General features: G+C 60.6%; 6 protein-coding genes across 6 annotated transcripts; 4 read left to right on the forward strand and 2 right to left on the reverse strand.

The window, feature by feature from the left end:
- Positions 1-1,352: 1,352 nt before the first annotated feature.
- BXZ73DRAFT_43149 (G-protein alpha subunit) lies at positions 1,353-4,246 on the forward strand (the record flags this gene model as incomplete). Its single annotated transcript, XM_048019090.1, has 14 exons — positions 1,353-1,575; positions 1,634-1,669; positions 1,722-1,803; positions 1,862-2,398; positions 2,552-2,604; positions 2,667-2,732; positions 2,970-3,025; positions 3,204-3,308; positions 3,363-3,443; positions 3,598-3,697; positions 3,756-3,784; positions 3,898-3,951; positions 4,013-4,046; positions 4,197-4,246. 14 exons carry the CDS (start codon positions 1,353-1,355, stop codon positions 4,244-4,246), a joined length of 1,506 nt encoding a protein of 501 aa, XP_047880333.1.
- A 1,119-nt stretch (positions 4,247-5,365) lies between these two features.
- BXZ73DRAFT_99205 (uncharacterized protein) lies at positions 5,366-6,769 on the forward strand (the record flags this gene model as incomplete). The annotated part of the gene is made up of 3 exons (XM_048027936.1): positions 5,366-5,443; positions 5,485-6,208; positions 6,270-6,769. The coding sequence occupies 3 exons, from the start codon at positions 5,366-5,368 to the stop codon at positions 6,767-6,769; spliced, it is 1,302 nt and encodes a 433-aa protein (XP_047880334.1).
- A 1,124-nt stretch (positions 6,770-7,893) lies between these two features.
- Positions 7,894-8,783, reverse strand: BXZ73DRAFT_99206 (uncharacterized protein; the record flags this gene model as incomplete). The annotated part of the gene is made up of 3 exons (XM_048027937.1): positions 7,894-7,934; positions 7,993-8,457; positions 8,519-8,783. The coding sequence occupies 3 exons, from the start codon at positions 8,781-8,783 to the stop codon at positions 7,894-7,896; spliced, it is 771 nt and encodes a 256-aa protein (XP_047880335.1).
- Positions 8,784-11,983: 3,200 nt separating this feature from the next.
- BXZ73DRAFT_75804 (uncharacterized protein) lies at positions 11,984-15,229 on the forward strand (the record flags this gene model as incomplete). The annotated part of the gene is made up of 5 exons (XM_048022282.1): positions 11,984-12,800; positions 12,855-13,318; positions 13,361-13,550; positions 14,083-14,595; positions 14,661-15,229. 5 exons carry the CDS (start codon positions 11,984-11,986, stop codon positions 15,227-15,229), a joined length of 2,553 nt encoding a protein of 850 aa, XP_047880336.1.
- A 644-nt stretch (positions 15,230-15,873) lies between these two features.
- Positions 15,874-16,636, forward strand: BXZ73DRAFT_43320 (uncharacterized protein; the record flags this gene model as incomplete). The annotated part of the gene is made up of 3 exons (XM_048019123.1): positions 15,874-16,210; positions 16,273-16,353; positions 16,410-16,636. Coding segments are annotated over 3 exons (645 nt in total), but the record flags the coding sequence as incomplete, so codon positions are not given.
- An 856-nt stretch (positions 16,637-17,492) lies between these two features.
- On the reverse strand, positions 17,493-19,155 carry BXZ73DRAFT_99208 (uncharacterized protein; the record flags this gene model as incomplete). Its single annotated transcript, XM_048027938.1, has 2 exons — positions 17,493-17,771; positions 19,108-19,155. The coding sequence occupies 2 exons, from the start codon at positions 19,153-19,155 to the stop codon at positions 17,493-17,495; spliced, it is 327 nt and encodes a 108-aa protein (XP_047880338.1).
- Between the last annotated feature and the right edge of the window lie 41 nt (positions 19,156-19,196).

Raw genomic sequence — 19,196 nt, forward strand, 5'->3', positions numbered from 1 at the left:
GGGGTGGGTCGGGCGAGGTACGGCACGACAGCCAGGTCCGGTGAGCATTCGCCGCGGTTCCTGCCCATAAGATCCGGTGCGCGAACCTAGTCGTAGCTCCACAGACCAGTGCGGGGCGTGTTCGTGCATGCGAAGGGGCTGGGAGGGGAGAGTCGGGCCGGGAGGAAGGATCAGGTTCCGGCTTCTCGACGTGCGGACAGTGATGGCGCGATGGTGGACTGATGGGATGCGCGTGTCCGCGTGGGACGACCGGTCACGGTACGAGCTGTCGTCGAGTGGTGGCGCGAGGGAATCGGAGGTAAAGGAGAACGGCACGACGCGAGGGGGAGGGAGCGTGGATGGCGCGGAAGGTGGACGCTTGTTTTCGTCCCCTGTCTGGCTAGTACCGGGCGTCCGTGGTGGACGAGCCGGAGTAGAGATCAAGGTGGGTGTGGCAGAAAGAAAGCTAGCGCAGAGCAGCATCATGAATCATGATCTTGTGTGGGCTGCTGACAGAGGAAGCGGCTGGTTGCCATGTGCGGAGGACAATGAAATGTGGGCGGGGCGGAAGCCGTGGGGTGGGCAAGACAGGAAGGGTCCGAAGAGGGCAGAGAAGTGCACAGCGCCTTCTAGTACTGGCAAGACAGACCAGCGGGACGTGTCAATTGGACGAGTGTGGGCGCTGGGGTGAGAGGGCTGATGTCGACCCAGACGGGTGGCGGACAGGAAGTGACTGATGTTTGATGGCAAGCAGCGCGAGAAATGGGACACATATTTCGTTTTGCAATGTCTGCAGGACTTTGGGAGGGAGACTAGTGCAGGTCACGCCGGGCTGATCAAGATGTACAGGTCTGCGAGACGTGGATCGGCCGACCGACCCACACGTGGCGGACACTCCGGAGCGGTCGGGAAAGAGCCGTCGCAGACACGCAGGGGTCGAACGATGGGCGCGACGGTGCTGGTGGAACACGAGAGCGACGGAGCACAGCGGGCGTGCGGGGAAGGAGGAAAGGAGGAGAAGACGAGGCTGATGCGGGCCGAACGTCGTCCGTTGCCCTGGGAATTATCGGCGCGCTTACGGCTCGGCAAAGAAACCCCACCGGCTCGCGCGGCGGTTGCTGCCGTTCCCGGAAACGACGATAACACCGCCCGGCAGCCACATAGCAGCTGTCTACAGTCCCGGAGGCAGCCCCGGCCGGTATTCGGGCGGGGCACGGAGCCGGAGGCCGGGCAGTCAAAGTGCCCTCGGGCGACACCGCCTCCGCAAGCGACAAGCATATGCATACCCGACTCGACGCCGGCCCTCCTTCCTCCCTTCTCTCCGCAACCCCCACCGCCCTCCTCCCCGCCCCTCTCCTCTCCGTCGCGCAGCCATGGCCGCCGTGGCTACAAAGTCCTTCTGGAGTGCGCCCGATCCCGACGACCCGTTGTCCATCGCTCTCCAGCCCCCACCAGACGAGAGTGTGGAGGACCGTCAGGCCCGCATTCGCCAGCAAGAGGACGCGGCACGGGTGTCCAAGGAGATTGACGAAGAGATCGCGCTCTCCAAGAAGGCCTTCGAACGGCGCAAAAAGGCCATCAAAATCCTTCTCCTTGGTACGCGCTCTTCTCCTCGGATTCCTCCCTGTACCTCACCTCCCATCGCCGCGCGCAGGCCAGGCCGAGTCCGGAAAGAGCACGACGCTTAAGAGTGCGCATATATCCACCTCCTCTCCACGCGCGTGAGCTCACTTCCCCGCCAGACTTCCAGCTTGCCTTTTCTCCCGCCCACTTCCAGAAGGAGCGCGCCGCCTGGAAGACAATCATCCAGCTCAACCTCATCCGGTATGTCGCCTTTGCCTTCCTTCTTCACGCTCCCACACCCACACCCGATTCCATGCAGGAACGTGAAGCGCCTGTTGGAGGTCCTCCAGGAAGAGTACGAGAGCTCGCTCCAGAACTCGTCCGCGTCCTCCATCGCTAAAGGCAAGGGCGTCGCTGGTCGCTCGCCCTCGTCTCCCGGCGTCCGCTTCTCCACCTCCCCACTAACCGACAATCACCGCAAGATCCGCATGCGTCTCTCCGCCCTGCTCCCGATCGAGCATGAGCTCATGTCCAAGCTCATCCCCGGTGGTGGAACCGACACCCCAGGCCAGCCGCGCGACGTATGCGTCCGCGCGGGCAGCGGCTGGAAGGGTATCCTCACCGCCCTCGGCACGAATACGAGTACAGTCAGCGTCCAGCCAGTTCCACAGATGCCCGTCAAGAGCGCGATGAAGGGTTCCACGAACCGGCCGGCAACGGGCGACACGCGCAACAAGGACAACCCGAGCGCGGTACTCGCGGCCTGCAAAGACGACATCACGACGCTGTGGGAGGACCAGGTGGTGCGGGCGGTGCTGAAGCGGCATAATGTACGACTGCAGGACATGCCGGGGTTGTGAGTATTTCATTCTGCTCTTGCGCGTCCCCTTCCTCCGCGACGTAGGGTCGCGTGTGCTGCGCGACCAAAAGCGTGACGTGATGAGCGTGCACGCGATTGTCGCCCGCGCGGATGATAGATGCACAATGCACGATGCTGACATGCCGCCAGCTTTCTCAACGACGCTGCGCGCGTCGCCTCGCTCCAGTATGAGCCTTCTGACGGTTTGTGCTCCTTCTCCGTTGGTGTGTACCCCAGCTGACGACCCTGCGGTTGTAACGGATAGATGACATCGTGCGCGCCCGTGTTCGAACACTCGGAGTTGAAGAACATCACTTCACAATGGAGTCTGGTATGTTGTCCACCTTCTCTGTGTCCTCGTCTCCTGCGCAGCATGTGGAGTCCGCCGGCGATCCGCGGACAGCGGGCGCGGCGTCGGACCCGCATTCCCGCAACATGTCGTCCTCCGCGGTCGGCCTGTGCACCTTGTCTCCCGTCGCGCTCAACTCCGGTGTTGGGTCTGCCGTCTTGCGTCTACCATCTCTACCTTCTCGCATCGCGCATCTAACAATGTATGTTCTTTGCACAGGTGCGCTCCCAGGCACAGAATGGTACATCTACGATGTCGGCGGGTCACGCAGCTGTGTACGTGCCTCATGCTGCCTCATGCTCCATATCTCCGGCACGCCTGCGCGCCGCTGTGCTGTGCTCCGTTGCCAGATGCGCGCCGATCCCCCTGGTCGCCGCCCGGCACACACGGGCGCGGAGCGCGCTGGCCGGCTGGCGAGATGAGCGGATGTGCTGATGGTTGTGTTACACACAGCGACAACACTGGATCCCGTACTTCGACGACGTGCAGGCGATCATCTTCCTTGCGCCCCTCGCCTTCAACCTCGTGCTCGAGGAGGACCCGAAGGTCAACCGTCTTGTGCGTGGTTCTGGCGGCGTTTGCGGGTATCGGACGCTGACGAATGCGCCACAGGAGGACTCGATCACACTGTGGCGGGAGGTGTGCACAAATACGTTGCTGGCAAAGACGACATTGATCTTGTTCTTGAACAAGGTGCGTACGCCGGATAGGGGCCGGCTACCTCCGCCACGTCTAGTCTTGCCGAGCCACTGGCTGGTGCTGGACCGATCGGACTCACGTCCGCGGGATGACGGCTGCCCGTTCCACTGAGTCAGCAGTGGTTCTCCGGCTGACAGCGCGCGCGCAGATGGATATCCTCCAGGCAACGCTGGCGTCGGGCCTCCGCGTCACCAAGTATGTGCCGTCGTACGGCGACCAGCCGAACGATGTTCCCAGTGTGGTCAAATGTGCGTGCCGTCCGCAGTGTCGTAAGCGCTATTTCTGACCCGTCTTCACCGACTGTAGATTTCCGGGACAAGTTCAGGGGATACCATGTACGTCCACCGTGTCTGCCTGCCCTGATTCGCGTCGCCCACCGGATACAGTGGGGGATCGCCAGGGCTGGCCGCGGGCGCATGTTGGGTGCTGACGTCCCGCTCGCGCACAGAAACGCCTGTCGCCGAAGGCCCGGCCGTTCTACTGGCACGAAACGTCGGTCATCGTACGTTCCCTCCCGGACGTTCTACGCCGGGGATCGCGGCTGACTGCATGCATGCGCGCAGGACACACGGTCGACGGCGGCGATCCTCGTCGGGGGTGAGCACTCCCATTTGTATTGGCTTCGCAGAGATGGGAACGGCGCGCTGATCAGGGTTCCCTCCTTCCGCTTCCGCTGCGCGCTCTCCCCGTTCCGTCCCATTCCTTCGGCCGACTTCGCGTCCTCGCGCTCGCGTTCGTTACGTGCAGTCCGCGAGGGCATCCTCCGCGCGCACCTCCAGAGCGTCAACGTCATCTAGACCGCCCGCCCCGCCGGCGCGTGGGGACGGAGAGAACGCCCAAGAGCCTAGCGCGCAGCGTGCGGGCGAAGAACGGGCGGGAGAAGAGGGTTCGCACCGCCCCGCGAAGTCGAAGCTCTGCCTTCGGCGTCCCAGTCGCGCGAAGAAGTCGCCGTGCGCGCGCGCTTTCTCCCCACCTCGGCCGTTCGGAGGCCACGGGAGGATGAGCGGACGAGTGCCCGGGGCTCCCGCCACGCTACTTGGGCCCGCTCTGTCGTGCTATCCGCGCTCTCTCCACTGCCGATGTCCCGATCTATACTTGCTCTACACTCCAGCCCGTCGCTCATACTCCACGTCCGAACCTACATACCCTCTCGTGCATACACCATACCGACCGTCCGTACACTTCTAGGCCGCATGTCCCAGTCCCATCCCCCGCACCTCGCACCTTGCATGTGCACCGGATGTCCGCCCCACCCTGCGCTGCTCCCACTGCCGTTTCGCCGTGCGCGGGTAACCACTACCGATTTCCGGTTTAACATTATTCGCCATCCGCGCACCTCGTCTCGTCTCATCCCCCCTCCTCCAATACCTCTGCTGATCTATTCCCGCGACCCTGGATCCCACTGTATCTATGTAGCCTTGGCCCGCCGAACCGCTCCGTCCACTTGTACCCGTAATGTCTACCGCCTACCTTAATTGTAATCTCTCCCGCCGCCCACTGCTTACTACACTATTTGGAACTTGACTCTTTTCGTGTCCTGGGCGATGGTCACGATCGTGAACGTTTGAACCGTGCGCCTTGGGACAATTGCGTCAACGCCGTCGGCGCGGAACTTGGCATGTCCAGCTTTCCATCGCGGCTGGAAGAGCGGATTTCACTGGTGAGTGTCTGTTCCGCTATGGCTAGTGCGCTGCTAAGCTTTGATTCTGTCTTCTCAGGCCAACGTTGGCCGCACAGGCGCGCTTGATTGGGCACGAGGCTCTGCTGCGATTGAGTTGGAAAAAGGCCCGCACGCCCATCCGCGCAGTGGGAGCATCTGCCAATGGATGACAGCCCCGAGGCTCTGCGCTCGAAAATTGCTGACTTCCTCCACTCACTCTAGTCTCTTCCCAGAAACCGTCCTGGAGGAAAGGAGCATGGCGACCCTTCCCCCCGAACTGGCCGATCGCATCGTCGATTTCCTGCACAACGACTGGCGCGCCTTGCTCGCCTGTGTGCGTACAGGCGCTCAACCCCTCTGCGGCCTTGCGCGCAGTTCCACCTTGGGACTGTCACGGTTCGCCTGCACGCCTCATCCACCCCGTACACCGATATCCAAGAGTTTCTCCACAGCTTCTCCCCGTCCTCCCCTCTCGCCCCTCTAGTCCACACCCTCACCCTCCTCGGTGCAAGTGATCGCCTCAACTCCGAACCTGCTCCCTGCGCCTCGACCTCCGCGCAGATCACAGCCCAGTCTCCCCTGCGGCGCGCGCCGTTCCCGCCCCTCCTCGACCTCCGCCACCTCCCCGGCCTGCGCGCCCTCACGGTCGCGCACGCCACCATCCAGCTCCCGCGCCGCTTCGCCCGCTTCGTCTGCGCGCTCCCTGCCCTCGAGCACCTCGCGGTCGACGACGTCGCGGCGAGCGAGAGCACGGGTACAGGCCGGTCGTCGTTCGTGTCCGACGCGGGGCCGTCCGTGGACACGCGCGCTGCGCTCCGCACGCGGCTGCGGACGCTGCGTGTCGGGGTGCCTTGCGCGCTCCCAGCGAGGGAGCACGGATGGGCGAGGGAGCCGGCGGAGCGGGTGTATGCGCCCCTGGTCGGGTGTCTCCGTCCCGCGGAGGGGGAGGAGGGCGGGCTGGCGGAGTTCTCTGTGCGCCCGCGAGACCGGCCCGTGGACGTGCGGTGGCTCGACGAGGTGTGGACGGCGAGCGCGCGGACGCTCGCGTCGCTCGAGCTGTCCTTCTGGGACACGATCGGCCCCGACGCCTCCGAGACGGGTGAGTGCGGCCTCGCGTTGGCCCGCGTTCGTTTGGCTGACGTACGGCGATGTCCGCGCAGAGGCAGACGCGATGTTCCGCGACCTCTGCACGTGCACCGCGCTGCGCGTCCTGTCCATCCGTTACGGCCCCCCACCCGTGCCGACGTCTTCGTCCAATCCGGAGCCCCGCGAGGCGTTCGTGTGCGCGCTCGCCCGCGCGCTCGCCCCCGACGGCGCCGCGCGGTTTCCTGGCCTCGAGGCCTTCGCGCTGACTCTGCGCGTGGGCGCCGGAGACTCGCTGCCCGAACGGCCCCGGCCTGACGCCTTTGACGCGCTTTGCGCAGCGTTGGCATCCCCGGGCTTCGAGGCGCTGCGTCAAGTGGACTTCGCGGTGGACGTGGCTGGAGGTCCACGCGCCGTTCGAGATGCGTCGTGGGCCGAGGCGGTGGAGGAGGGCCGGTGGGGTGCGTACATGGAGATGGTGAACCTGGCGTTGGAGGAGCTCCGTGAAGAACGGGCGATCAGGACGTCGGCGAAGTGCGTCGGTGCGGACGGCGTATCCCAACTGTACGCGTTGTAGGAGAGACGTAGACCTCGGTGCTGCACGTGCATGACCGTTCACCTTGGCCATCCGATTGAATGCGTGTCGGCGAGTGCAAAGTAGAGTGCGGAGATCAAAGTGGCCAATGCATATAACAGTAGCTCGTCTCCGTCACCTCACGCACCAGTCCTAGTCGCGCTCACACGTTCAGGTGAGGTCTGTCCTTCCATGGTGATCCAGAGGCACGCTCTTACAACACTTTCTTCCAATAGCTCACACAGCTGCTGTGTATCGTTGAATAACGTTGCAGGAGCACGCTGACCATCCCTGTCCTCTTCCTTCCAAGGTCATTATGCGTCTGCCATTCATCCCGCCGCGTCCGCGCTGGCGCAACCTCCGTCGACGTCTTTTCTGTCCGCCTATGTAAGTTCCAATCTCGACGCCACACAACACCGCACTCACCATCCTTCAGTCTCCCTGCCGACTCACGCGTCCCGTGCTTCGCGATCGACGGCGACCGCCTACCCGGTCCACGCACCTGTCTACCAGGGACTACCTTTCGCCTCGTCTGGGACGCGATCGGAGATATCATTCGAACGCACACCGATGCCGTCGAGGATGCCACAGCGCACATTGTCGCTATGGTGGACTTCGCGCACGTCTTTGGGCGTCACGCATGGACAGGACGTGGTGGAAGGGCAATCTCGTGCTGGAGAAGCACAACTCAAGCGCGCCCGTGATCGAGACCCTTTGGTGTGTCGATCTTGCAGATCTGGCGGATGATTTGCTCGACCCGGCATGACGACTCCTCCTGCCTCGTCTACGGGCAATGAACTGACCTGGCGCGTAGGCGGGATCCGGCCGCCCGCGGCGCGCGCGCAACCAGCCTGTTCGACGTGCAAAGTTCGTAAAGTGCATGATCGCATGCGTAACTCGTTTGAATTCCTGTCTAAAGCTTCACTGCAAAAGAAAGAAACCACGCGGTACGGTCTCTATGAGAAGCAGAAAAAGTAGGTTTCGAACGTGGTGACGCGGTGTCTTCAGGCAAAGTTGTATCTGCGTAAGTATTCAAGTATACACAGCCGAGTCCCGAGTCGTACATATGTCTAGACCTCTACCGCGTATGCTTTCTGATGAAACCAAACGTTGATTCGATACCATGTTCATTTTTCCTCGAGTTCCGCCTTGAAACCCAACAACTTCCCTGCTCGTTCGCCGGTTAGTCAACAGGGAACGTGTTACTACGGTGCATTTTGACAAACCTTCTCCTTGCCAAAACGATGTTTCTGCCTCGACATCAGCATCCGAGTTCTCTCCGGCCTTCGCACCGTTTTCTTTACGGCTCCACTCCCATATCTCCGAAGAACCGTGGTGCACAGTCAAGTCTGCATGTGCGTCTTGACTGATGAGAGGCCACGCCCGAGCCAGGACTTCCAGTGCTTGTGCCCCAGACGCCGCTAAATCCTCATAGTCCCCGTACAGGGAAATTTTCGCATTTTTCACGCTGGAGAAGGGCCTGCCGGAGGTGAGCTCGGCGAGCTCGACGAGGTCCGGCTCCGTTGCGAGGGTGAGGGCGGCGAGGGAGAGTGAGAGTGCGAAATCAACGAGGTGTTGGCTGTCTCCTCGCACCAAGCAGCGCGCGATCTCGAGTAGAGTATCCGTTGTACCACGGAAGAAACAGAGGTCGAGTTTTACCACGTTCTGCAAGCTCGGCAGGAAGGATGTGTCTGTACGGGCGCTGTCAGCATGCGAGGATTCGTGCCGAGTTGCAGCGGGAAGGAGTCGTACCAACGTGAAAGTCATCTGTATACTCGAAGTGATCCACTGCTGACAGCAACGTTGAAAGAGCGGCTGTGCGCAGCGTTGCGAATAGAATTGACGACGGTTTCTTCATGTGCTTCTCAATAGTGAGGTCTTTGAGTGAAGTACGGGAGGAGGAGTTTGCGAGGTGGTGCAAAAGGACGTCAAGGCAATCTGGCTCCTCGTCGTCATACCTGCTTAGTGTGGCAAGTCTGCGCAGCTCCGGTTTGGTGCTTATGTAGGATTTGAACATGGTGTCGTTAGGCGAGACAGGGAATTCAACTCCACGCGTCGTAAGGTCGGATAGATTGGGGATGTCGGTAATCGTACGTCGAAAAATCGGGAAGGAGTGGAACTTGCACCGATATAATTCTAGCTTCGTGAGTTTTGTGAGAGTCGAGATAGACTGGAAGGCCCGAGGTGGGATTTTGGAAGTCAACGTTGAGACTTTGCTGAGCCTGAGGAATTTAAGCTCGGGTGCGTTGATAGCCAAACAAACAAGCACTGCTCCCAGAGATGGAGAGCGACTCTCGGAATTCCCTGCTTCGATGGTAAGGTTTCGGAGGGGAGGGATGGAAAGTGGGGACGTCTTCTGAACAATGAGGGTAAGAAATAGATGGGCTTTCTCCAACGACTGAAGGATGGGATTAGACCAGAGGATTTGTCTGCTTGGGGGGAACCAGCTGCTGGAGACGAGCATGCAATGGAGTAGTGTCTTTCTGTCCTCATGTGGTGATGGGTCGAGGCATCGTATGATTTCTTCCGAGATCTCTGGAGGAACCCGGGGGGACGGCCGTGTAGGGTCTATGGCTGGCATGTCGTAGAGCGAGACAAGGGATGCAGGGCATCGAGGGACGATCGATGATATGCAGATACACATTCCCACTGTGCCTAGCACTTGGTCATAAGCGGGCTGTTCATTCCCGCGTCTAGGATTCTACAGATTCCACCGCGTACTGTACAGCGCGCATGCAAATGTGCACTTTGCCTTCACTGCGGGCCTGCTTGGGCGATATGGCGAATTATCACGCCACTTTGATCTCGTACAGCTGACCGTGCCGTCTACTATACATCCGCAAACTAGCCACGCGCATGCGTACAGGTGAGACGCCCAATACTAGGGACATTGTTCGCGCCTTCACAATCCCCAGCGTATGGTGGCTGCTTAAATTAGTTACAGTGATCCCGGGGTCCAGGGCCTCCACATACCTCCCTAATCGTGCGAGGACAGACAGGGTCGTGCGTCCCCCGCCAACGCCGCGGTCCGTCTCCACACTCTCGCGACAGGAACCGTGCGCATGATTGAGTGCAGCCGCGATACGCGACGGAAGTGGTCGCGCGTGTACTATCGAGAAAAATGTCAGGTCGGCAGCGATCGCTGAAGAGACGAAACGCAGTGCGTGACACACCCTGCTAATATTGCTTCATCGCGACCTGTGCGTACCCCGCTCACCCGTTCATTCACCGCGCCCACGGTCATAGCACAGCCCCTCCGCACGGGCACGTCGCGATGCTGGCGATACGTGTCGAGCGCGTGGTAGTCAGGGAAATTTATCCCAGCTCTTTGAGCGGGAATGAGGAAATGCGCAAGAGATCTACTGATTATTAAGGACGTACGCGGGCTTTCGAGTCATGTTTCAAGTACAGACGGCCGGATGACCGGAAGATCACGGAAGGGCAATTTGCTGTGCCCTACTAGAAATCCTGTATATGGATCCAGCTGTATGTGCGAGAGATGGAGGGGAACGTACCGATGAAGATCCCAGTGCACCTGTATAGACCATTGCGTAGCACAATGGCGCACATCTGCAGCTTCAAGATCTTGGAGATGGTCTGACCAGGGAAACTGCCCAACGGGCTCGGCTCTGTCGATGGCTGGAGAAGATGCGCTAAACGAATGGCCGATAAGGCCCCAGGGTCACTGTGATGGAGGGTGCAAGATAGGGAGCCATCTGCGGCGAGAGGGAGAGAGCGATGGCAAGAAGATATGGCGTGGTGCCAATCGAGCCCAGCGAGAGAGCTCTTGCGGGCGGCCGCGGTGGTGAACAAGGTGCGGTCGTGGACCGGAGGCGCTGCATTCGGGGAGCCGGGCCACTCCGGCCGTCTCGGACTCTGTTGTTTGGTGCTGCTTGCTCACGCCACCGATACGCTGGCGCCGAGCCAGAGTCCCGGATCACCTTGCGCAGTGAACACGTTCAAGGTGGCCCGGCTTTGGGAGTATCCTTGGACCTTTTTTATGCTCGGCCACGTCTTTCCTTCCCTCTTGCAGCGCTTTCTCTCGCTCGCCCGTCTCGTCTCCGCGCCATTCCTCGCTCCACATCCGGGCAAGACACGTTTTGGAAAACACTGAAAGATGCCTCGCCATGGCCGTAGTGGCACGTACCCACTCGCTTTCGGCCCGCCAGCGCTGACGCCACGCCGATCTTGGGAGCCAGGCTGCGTCGGGCTGGTCAGACGGTGCCCGCCCCACCCTACAACACGTTGAGGACGTCATGCTTGTTGTTGTCGTCGACTCGGATGCCGTCCCGAATTCTGTTACGTCGCTCCGTAACACAACTGTAAGTCTCCGCTTCAAGGTCAATCGCAGCAATGGCACGGTGTATCTCGACACGACTATGTTCGTCCTTTTCGACTTAGAGTCAGTTCTGAGACTGCACGCTGACTGCTGCTCTGAACTGAGGCGTTGCCATTCTTCGCGCACGTCCCGAGCTGTACCCAACGCAAGTTTTCACGCTCCGGTCCCGCGGCCTCGCTCGGCGCGCTGTGAGTGTCGAATGCTCTTCCGTCTGTACTTGCTCATCGCTCACGCACTCCATCCCCAGACAGCGTTCTCCCACTATGACGACCTTGCTAGTTGAATGCGTGGTCGATTCATCGCGATCCGCACAGCTTCTCCGAGCTGTAGCGCTTCTAGCCCGAGCGCTGACTCTGTGCTTTGCGTTGAGCTGAGAAACCGAAAAGGAGGCGTTCAGATCGGCCCGCCACGAGACCCGGGACTGCGTGCTGCCTCTGCAGTGCACGCAGGGCTCGATGCACGATCAGCCCATATCAGTCCCGCTCTCGGATGTCCAACTGTTTCCACCGCGTGGCTGCGGTCGAGGAGCTCTACGCCGTCGACCCCGGTACCCTCGCTCGGTTTGCCGAGCACTCGCTGTCGAAGGGTGTGCCTGTGGAGGACGGGGGTGTTCCATATACCGCACCTGCACTAAGTGTGCGGGATGTTAGTAAACGCTTGACCCAAAAAAGGACGGGGGTGTTATGCCAGAGCGGTGGTTCCGAGAATATTCATCTCCGCTCGTCCCACTAGGCTGCGGGACAATCGGTCCGGTTGGTCCGGATCCGACCCCTGAAGAGGCGGCTCGACCCCTTTCCTCCATCAACCCTAGGCTTCTCTCTCTCTCTCTCTCTCTCTCTCTCAACTTCGCTTCCTCTGTGCCTATGCAATCTCTTCCGATGCCCCACACCCTACCTCTTGAGCTGTGGGATCTCGTTATCGATGCGGTCAACACGCCCGCCGCCCTGCAGCAGTGCGCCCTCGTCTGCGCTCGATGGCAAACCCGCGCTCAATTCCGGCTGTTCTCGACCATAAATCTCCTCGTTGGAGATGTCACCCACCATTATAAGACCGGGGAAACCACCAGACGGACCGAACCAGGCCAAAACTTATGTGAAGTGCTCGACTCGCGTCCTGCCCTGGCTCTCCACGTCACTTCCCTCGTCTTGCACCACACTTCCTTTCACTATAACACGTGTCTGTCATGTTGGAAGGAAGCGGACATCGTACACTGGCCGTCGCTGTTCCCAAAGCTCCAAAAACTCACCCTCGCCGAACCCGAATCGGAAACGTCTTTCGTTCCCTTCAGTTTCCTCCTGCGTTCCCTCTTGAATGCGCCGCCCTCTCTCCACACCCTCATCCTAGGAGGCGTGCACGTTGTGCTAGAAGATTCGCAGTACGAATCCGACACACCTCCAAGCATCCGGCATGGAGATCCCCTTCCGGCCCTCCGCCACCTGATTGCCAAAATCGACGACGGCGCGTACATCCGAGGTGGGACCTTCGCTCGCGCCGTGGACATCAATGTCTTTCTTCACACGCTCACCAGGAACGGGTTGGTACCCCGCCATACCCTGGTCACACTTGATCTACCTCAGTATTGGGACTTTACTCAACCGTTGACGGATTTCGACGCGACCTTCCCACATCTGGAACATTTCCGCGTTCTGCTCAGTCACTCCGAATATGAAGACCCGAGTGCCAACGATGTCATGCGTACGCGATAATTGGTTCTCATTGACCGCTTTGTATCTAACTCTCGTGTTCCAGACCAGAACACCCGGAGTCTCTTCGATGCCCTTACCGGCTGCCCACGTCTCCGAGTGCTCGACATCATCTACGGCGAGCCCATGCAGCGCACCTCATACCTCCTTCGCCGCGAGCGGATTTCCGATTCCCTCGTTCTCATTCTCGACGACCACTTCTCCCGCGCGGTCCCGCCGCATCCCAAACTCGAGGAGTTCAAGCTCTCCATCACGTACCGGGCGCAAGACGTCGAGCGCGGGTGGGTTTTCACTCTCCCGCGGCTCGCCGCGACGCTGAGAAACCGTACTCGGTACCCTGCCCTCCACCGCGTGTCCGTCTGCGCGCGTATTCCCACCGGCAGGCGGTCGTTGGTATCCGGGACCAGTCCGGACGATTCGTATGGGAGCGTCAAGCGCCTTTTTGAGTCAACTTTCTCAGACATGGGGGTTCAGGTGAAAGTAGAACTTATGTTTGGCGAAGACGCGTATGTACATATGTAGGAGACTCGGAGGATGACGGGCTTTGCGCAGCGCGCCCCCCAGAACACCGCACTGGTGGAACTGGAGTTCGCGATCGTCGACCTGATCTGGATGCTCGTCTGGGCTTGGCCCGCCTCGCTCGCGCGCTTCTCCGGTGAACGGTATGCACGCGTGCGAGTGTCCGTCTCTGCAGACGTTGAGGAGGGCGAGAAGAGGACATGGGAGGCTTCGCAGGAGGTCGGTGATTCCGAGTAGGACCTCGGACTCTCTGCGGCATCGGTGTTCGGGGTCCGACAACACGACTGCCACGGTCTTGCTACGAACCTCGGCTGGTTCTGGCAACGTCCCTTTGTCCGCTACTATGGCCCCGGCTTCCAAACAATCTATCTCTCGCGTGAGCTGAGGTCTTCGCCCTGTCATCTACCACCGCTTTCTGCTGACCTCCACGTCTTCCTCGGACACTCCAGATCCAATGACATCGATGCGTGGCGCCTGGCCCACGCTGCCGCCTGAGCTCTGCGACATCATCATAGATGGAGCACGAGACACAGCGGCCACCTTGCGGAAATGCGCCCTTGTATGCCGTCAGTGGCGCACTCGCGCCCAGCGCTACCTCTTCTCAACCATCGTTCTCCCCGTCGGCGACGTCACCCGCAGCCCCACCACCGGACGACGATACAAACGGACTGATCCAGTGGAGAACTTGCAGCTGGTCCTCGACGCCCATCCTGAACTCGCTCGCCATACTATCTCTCTCGTCTTTCTTCGCACAGGCTTGCACTCCAGGGTGTTCATCTCCGCTTGGACTGGGGACGATATCGTCGGATGGTCGTCGGTGTTCCCCAACCTTGAGAGGCTTGTTTTCATCGAGCCCGGCGCGTCGCCTTCTCTCATCTCGTTGAGAACCCTGCTTTACATCCTTTTGAACGCGCCGCCCCGCCTCCACACCCTGCTTCTCCGTGGCGTGGATATCACGACTCGGGAACCCGACCCGCCAGTCGTCATCACGACACCCAGCGGCACCCCTCCGTGCCTTCGACACATCACCGTGGAGATTAACTATGCCACCTACCTCGGAGGCGTCACGGACATCGTCCGCGCAGACATCAGATTGCTCTTCAACACGCTTGCAAGACACGGCCTCGTCTCCCCTCAGACCTTGGTCACACTGGATTTACCTCTTTTCTGGGACTTCGCGAACGACTCGCCGACATTTGATACGACTCTGGTCAATCTCGAGCACCTCGGCGTGCTTCTCAGCCACCCGCGCTGGTTTCTCGAGGACGGTACAGGTGCATCAGCGTCATTCCAAGCTTTACGTTGGCATCAGCTCACTGCGGCTTCGCTGTAGATCCAAGTACGGACCATTTCCTTGAGGTCCTCGCCAGCTTCCCGCGCCTGCGCGTCCTCGACATCACCTACGGCGAGCCCGACTTCCGCCTCACACGATCCCTCCGGGGCCCGACCCTCTCCGACACGCTCGTCCGCGCCCTCGCCGACCACTTCTCGCGCGCGCCCGCGCTGCACCCCGAGCTCGAGGAGCTCCGAATCACCCTCACGTACCGGGCCGAAGACATCGCGCGCGCCTGGTCGACGCCCGCGCTCCCGCAGCTCGCCGCGACGCTCGCCGACCGCGGGCGGCACCCCTCGTTCCGCTTCGTGCACGCGCGTGTGATCGTCCCCGCGAGCGCGGCGTCGCGCGACTTCCGGCAGGTGTTTATGTCGCGCGGGATCTGCGCGCGCTTGTTCGCTGCGTTCGTGGCGCCGGGGGTGGATGTGGGCATCAATGCGGAGTTTGGTATTGAAGAGGACGGAAGTGGGAGCGACGGCCGGCTTGGACTCGGAGGACCGCTGTGGGACCCGACGGCGGAAGACGGAGTGGGGAGAGTGCCGGGGGCGGTGGGACGGTTGGAGGTCTGAGACGCGGCGTTGTCTGCGGTTGCGGGCATGTCGTCGATGGAGACTGACTGGACCAGTTTCAGAGTTTGGGACTCCGAACAAGACTCCAAAGACAATTTGATTGCGCCGTGCACCCATGCGTTGGGTCGCCAAGTACTCCACCAACCACAAATGAAATTCACGATGCGTCGAATTTGCGAGCGTTGAGCGCTTGGGCCTATGTAGACTCGGGAAAGAGATCTCGCAGTGGTCTGTGCCATCACATGTGTAGTGGCGGCGTCAGTGCCATTTGAAACCGCTTGCTCACGACAGAGGTGTTGGCCGTGGGCGGTGGGCGGTGGGCACCTCGCGAAGTCCAAGTCCAGGCCACTCTTGGGCCGGCCTGAAGAGACTGCCCACTTCCATAAGTAACAAGGACGTGTTCTTTGTCGCCCGCTGACCTTACTTATATAAGCCCTTCCCTTCACACGCCCACCGCGACCTCGCCCGCCGCCTACTCGTACCACCACGCTCGCCGTCCCCTTGTCGATCCCTCTGGCTGCCAGCCCTCCCTCCTGCGCGTCATGCGCCACGTTCAACTAGCCAGCATTGGCCTTGCTCTTGTAAGTTCCCCTCATGACGGCGTATCAGCCAGTGCGCTGACCCACATTTCCACGTAGATAGTCCATCAGCTGTTCAGACGATACGACGGCGTGTCCCTCGGTCTCAATCTCTCCCTCTTGTTGCTCCCACCAGTCTCCCTCGTCAGCGCCATCGCGGCCACCTCTCCTTTTCTCACGCTCACCCGCGCATGCATTCTCGTCCTTCCTACCTACGTTGCATCGCTCGTTCTCTCAACGCTGATCTACCGCCTCTCACCCTTCCACCCACTCGCCCAATACCCCGGGCCCCTGGGATGTAAACTGACCAAGTTCCGGATGGCCTTCCTCGGTGCTACAGGTCGTCAGCACGTGTACATCCAGCACCTACACGAACGCTACGCGTCGGATATCGTGCGCATCGGTCAGTCCAGCGCTCCTCCACTGCTCGTCTGTGCGCGGCTGACGGAAGCTCGCACATTGCAGGCCCCAACGAACTTTCGATCCGCGACCCGACTGCCGTGCCTGCAGTCCTGGGTCCGTCCGGGGTGAATCGAAAGGGCCCTTGTAAGTCGTCGCGCGCGCAATCAGAAAGAAGTGCTCACGCCTGGGCAATCGCCCAGACATGAAGGGCATGCTCCTCAAAGCGGAGCCGCTTACGATGATCGCGATCCAAGACACGGACGAGCATGTGCAGCGTCGGCGCTCGTGGCAGCGCGGGCTCTCGCAGGCGGCGCTGAAAGACTACGAGGTGATGGTCTCCCGGCGGGCTCGGATGCTCGTCGACCGCCTGGGTGAGTCCAAGGGCGCGGAGGTCTGCCTTGACGAGTGGTTCGACCGTTTCTCGTAAGTGCTCTGCTCATCCCACGTCGTCGACGGCATCTGACACACATACAGGTGCGATTACATGTCAGATATGGCGTGAGTGTCCGTGTATGCACCTTTGTGCTTTCCTCGCTCACAATGTTCCCCAGGTTTGGCGGCGGTTCGGAGCTACTGAGCGGGACGGACGAGAACAACTTCTTCGCTGCCCTCACTGCAGCGACTACGTGAGTGCTCTTGCAAACAAACAGCACCCGTGCTGAATTTTGAACAGGCCTGCGGCGTTCCTAGAGCACGTGCCCTGGCTGGGGGTGTACTTGGGATACATCCCCGTTAAGGCTCGAACCAATTACATTACGATTACACCTCAGCTTGTATGTAATTGTAATGGGTAGCATAAGGTTATAACCGATTATTATTCAGTTACAAACCGATTACAACCGCCAACACACGTGATTGGGGGGTGGTAATGCTTCTATGTTGAGCGAAGGCGACATATCCAACTTGGACGACCGTCCACAGACCCGGAGATAACAGTGTTGGTACATTCGATGTTGTGGTCCTTTTTGTTGTAGAAAAATTGCAAGGAATGATCGTGCAAATGCCCCGGCTATGTACTTACCGGGCCCCTCAACAGTCCACGGCGTCCACCCCACCCACATTGCAAGCTACACCTCAAAAACGTCGACAGCAGAGGTCTTCTGTTTAAGCCAGGCGAGTGCTGGTGGGTGAAGGCACAGAAGGACATGTTGAAGGCATCACATCGGAAGAGCCATTGAAGTGGGCCCGTCTTGACTCTCGGTGAGCTTGCGGAAGCTGGCGAGATTATCGGTGGCACGAAGGTGAGTCTATTTGTTGGGACAATTTCCTCCTGGCCTGTACACCTAGCAATCCACTCTGCCTGCGGTCGCTCCCCTCGACCGTGGCTGGCCCATCACGTCCGCAAAGTTGGCGAGCATGACACTGCTCCGAGGAACGTGACCGCCGTCATCCTTCCACCACCACCAGAGCGCGTCCGTCTCCAGCAGGCGCGACTTGAGCAGGAGCCTGTTGTTGAAGAAGCGCATGATGGTGTCCTTGCCCTCCGCGTGGCAGAACAGGAAGAAGCGGCCGCGGCCGCGGCCTTTGTGCCACACCGCCCTGGCCTGCATCCGCAGGACCTCCTGAAGCAGGTACTCATGCAGCTACTGCCCCGCGGGCGCGTGTGCGTCCTGCGTCCTGAGTGCGACGACTGTCGTGCCCCTGTAGCGTCGCGCGGGACGACGACTCCACGCGGACGAGCCCCTCCGCGTACAGCTCGAGTGTGAGGCCCCCTTGAGGGGCCGGTCTGGGTACGTGACACTGTCGTGCTACAGTCCGACGCCGCACGCGAGGACATCAGGAAAACCTTAATAAGCTAATTAGCTCTAGGCCAACTAGCACTAGCACTATCGACTTAGCTATTCACACTAGCAGACTATGAAGAACTAGTCATACTATTTGACCACTATCTCTTCGCCTCTGGCAACTATCCGGCTAGTTGTTCTGCTCTCACAGCTAGTGGATGTAAATCTAATCTATTTGTGCAGAGTCCAAACTAATGTCCATTCTAGTCTAACTAATGAGTGACCTAAGGCTGTTTGCAGATCAATCTGCAGTTGAGCCGGATCCGAACCCACAGATCACAGCCCTTCCGGAGGCTTGATCCAGAGCCGCGCGAGTCAGATCCTCTGGAAGAGCCGGAGTCACGGCTCCGGCTCCGGCTCATTCGTGGCTCGATGCGCCGATCCACACATAGGATACAGGTTTAGACAAATATATTGATTGCATCTCATTAACAAAAGTACTAAGGGGACATGGGTGAGACGGGTGAGACGGGTGACGCGGGGACAAGGGTGGGCGAGGTCCTGGTCGCGGGTGGGTGACGGCGATGCGGGTGCGAGGCGAGTGGGCGAGGGCCCGACGTGGGCGCAAGCCAAGGGCGCGGAAGGCAGAGGACTTGGATGGCGTGGACGAGACAGGTGAGATGCAGTGGACGCGGTGGACGCGGGTGAGATGTGGGCGAAGTGGATGAGGTGGGAGATGGTGGGCGCGACGTGGTGACGTGGCGCGGCGGGCGACGCGGGCGCAGTGGGTGGCGTGGGTGAGACGGGCGAGGTGGGGCAAAACCGAGGGTCAAGGCCGGGGCAAGTCGCAGACGACGCGGGCGAGGCCAGCCTGTGTGAGACGCGGATGACGCGGATGGCATGGCTGAGGCGGGTGACGCCAGTGACGCGGGGGGCCACGGGTACGGGCGACGTGGGCTCCGCAGAGCAGGCGGAGGGACGTGGGCGACGCAGGGGGGAGGCGGGCGAGGTGGGTGCGGGCGACATGGGAAATGCAGGAGACGCGAGGATAAGAGGGTGTAGGTGAGGTGATGGGCAACCCAGATGAGGACAAGGCGGAGAGGACGAGGCAGAGAACGAGACGGATGTGGGCGACGTGGGTGCGAGGGCGCGGGCACGAGGGTGGAGGGCGGACGACGTGGAGGGTGGACGACGCGGGGGTGGACGGCGCAAGGAGGGCCATGGCGGGGGGCGAGGGCCACGCGGAGGAAGAGGGTGAGGTTG

The sequence above is a fragment of the Epithele typhae genome, assembly GCF_022376455.1.
Source record: "Epithele typhae strain CBS 203.58 chromosome Unknown BXZ73scaffold_10, whole genome shotgun sequence".
Lineage (NCBI taxonomy): Eukaryota > Fungi > Basidiomycota > Agaricomycetes > Polyporales > Epitheliaceae > Epithele > Epithele typhae.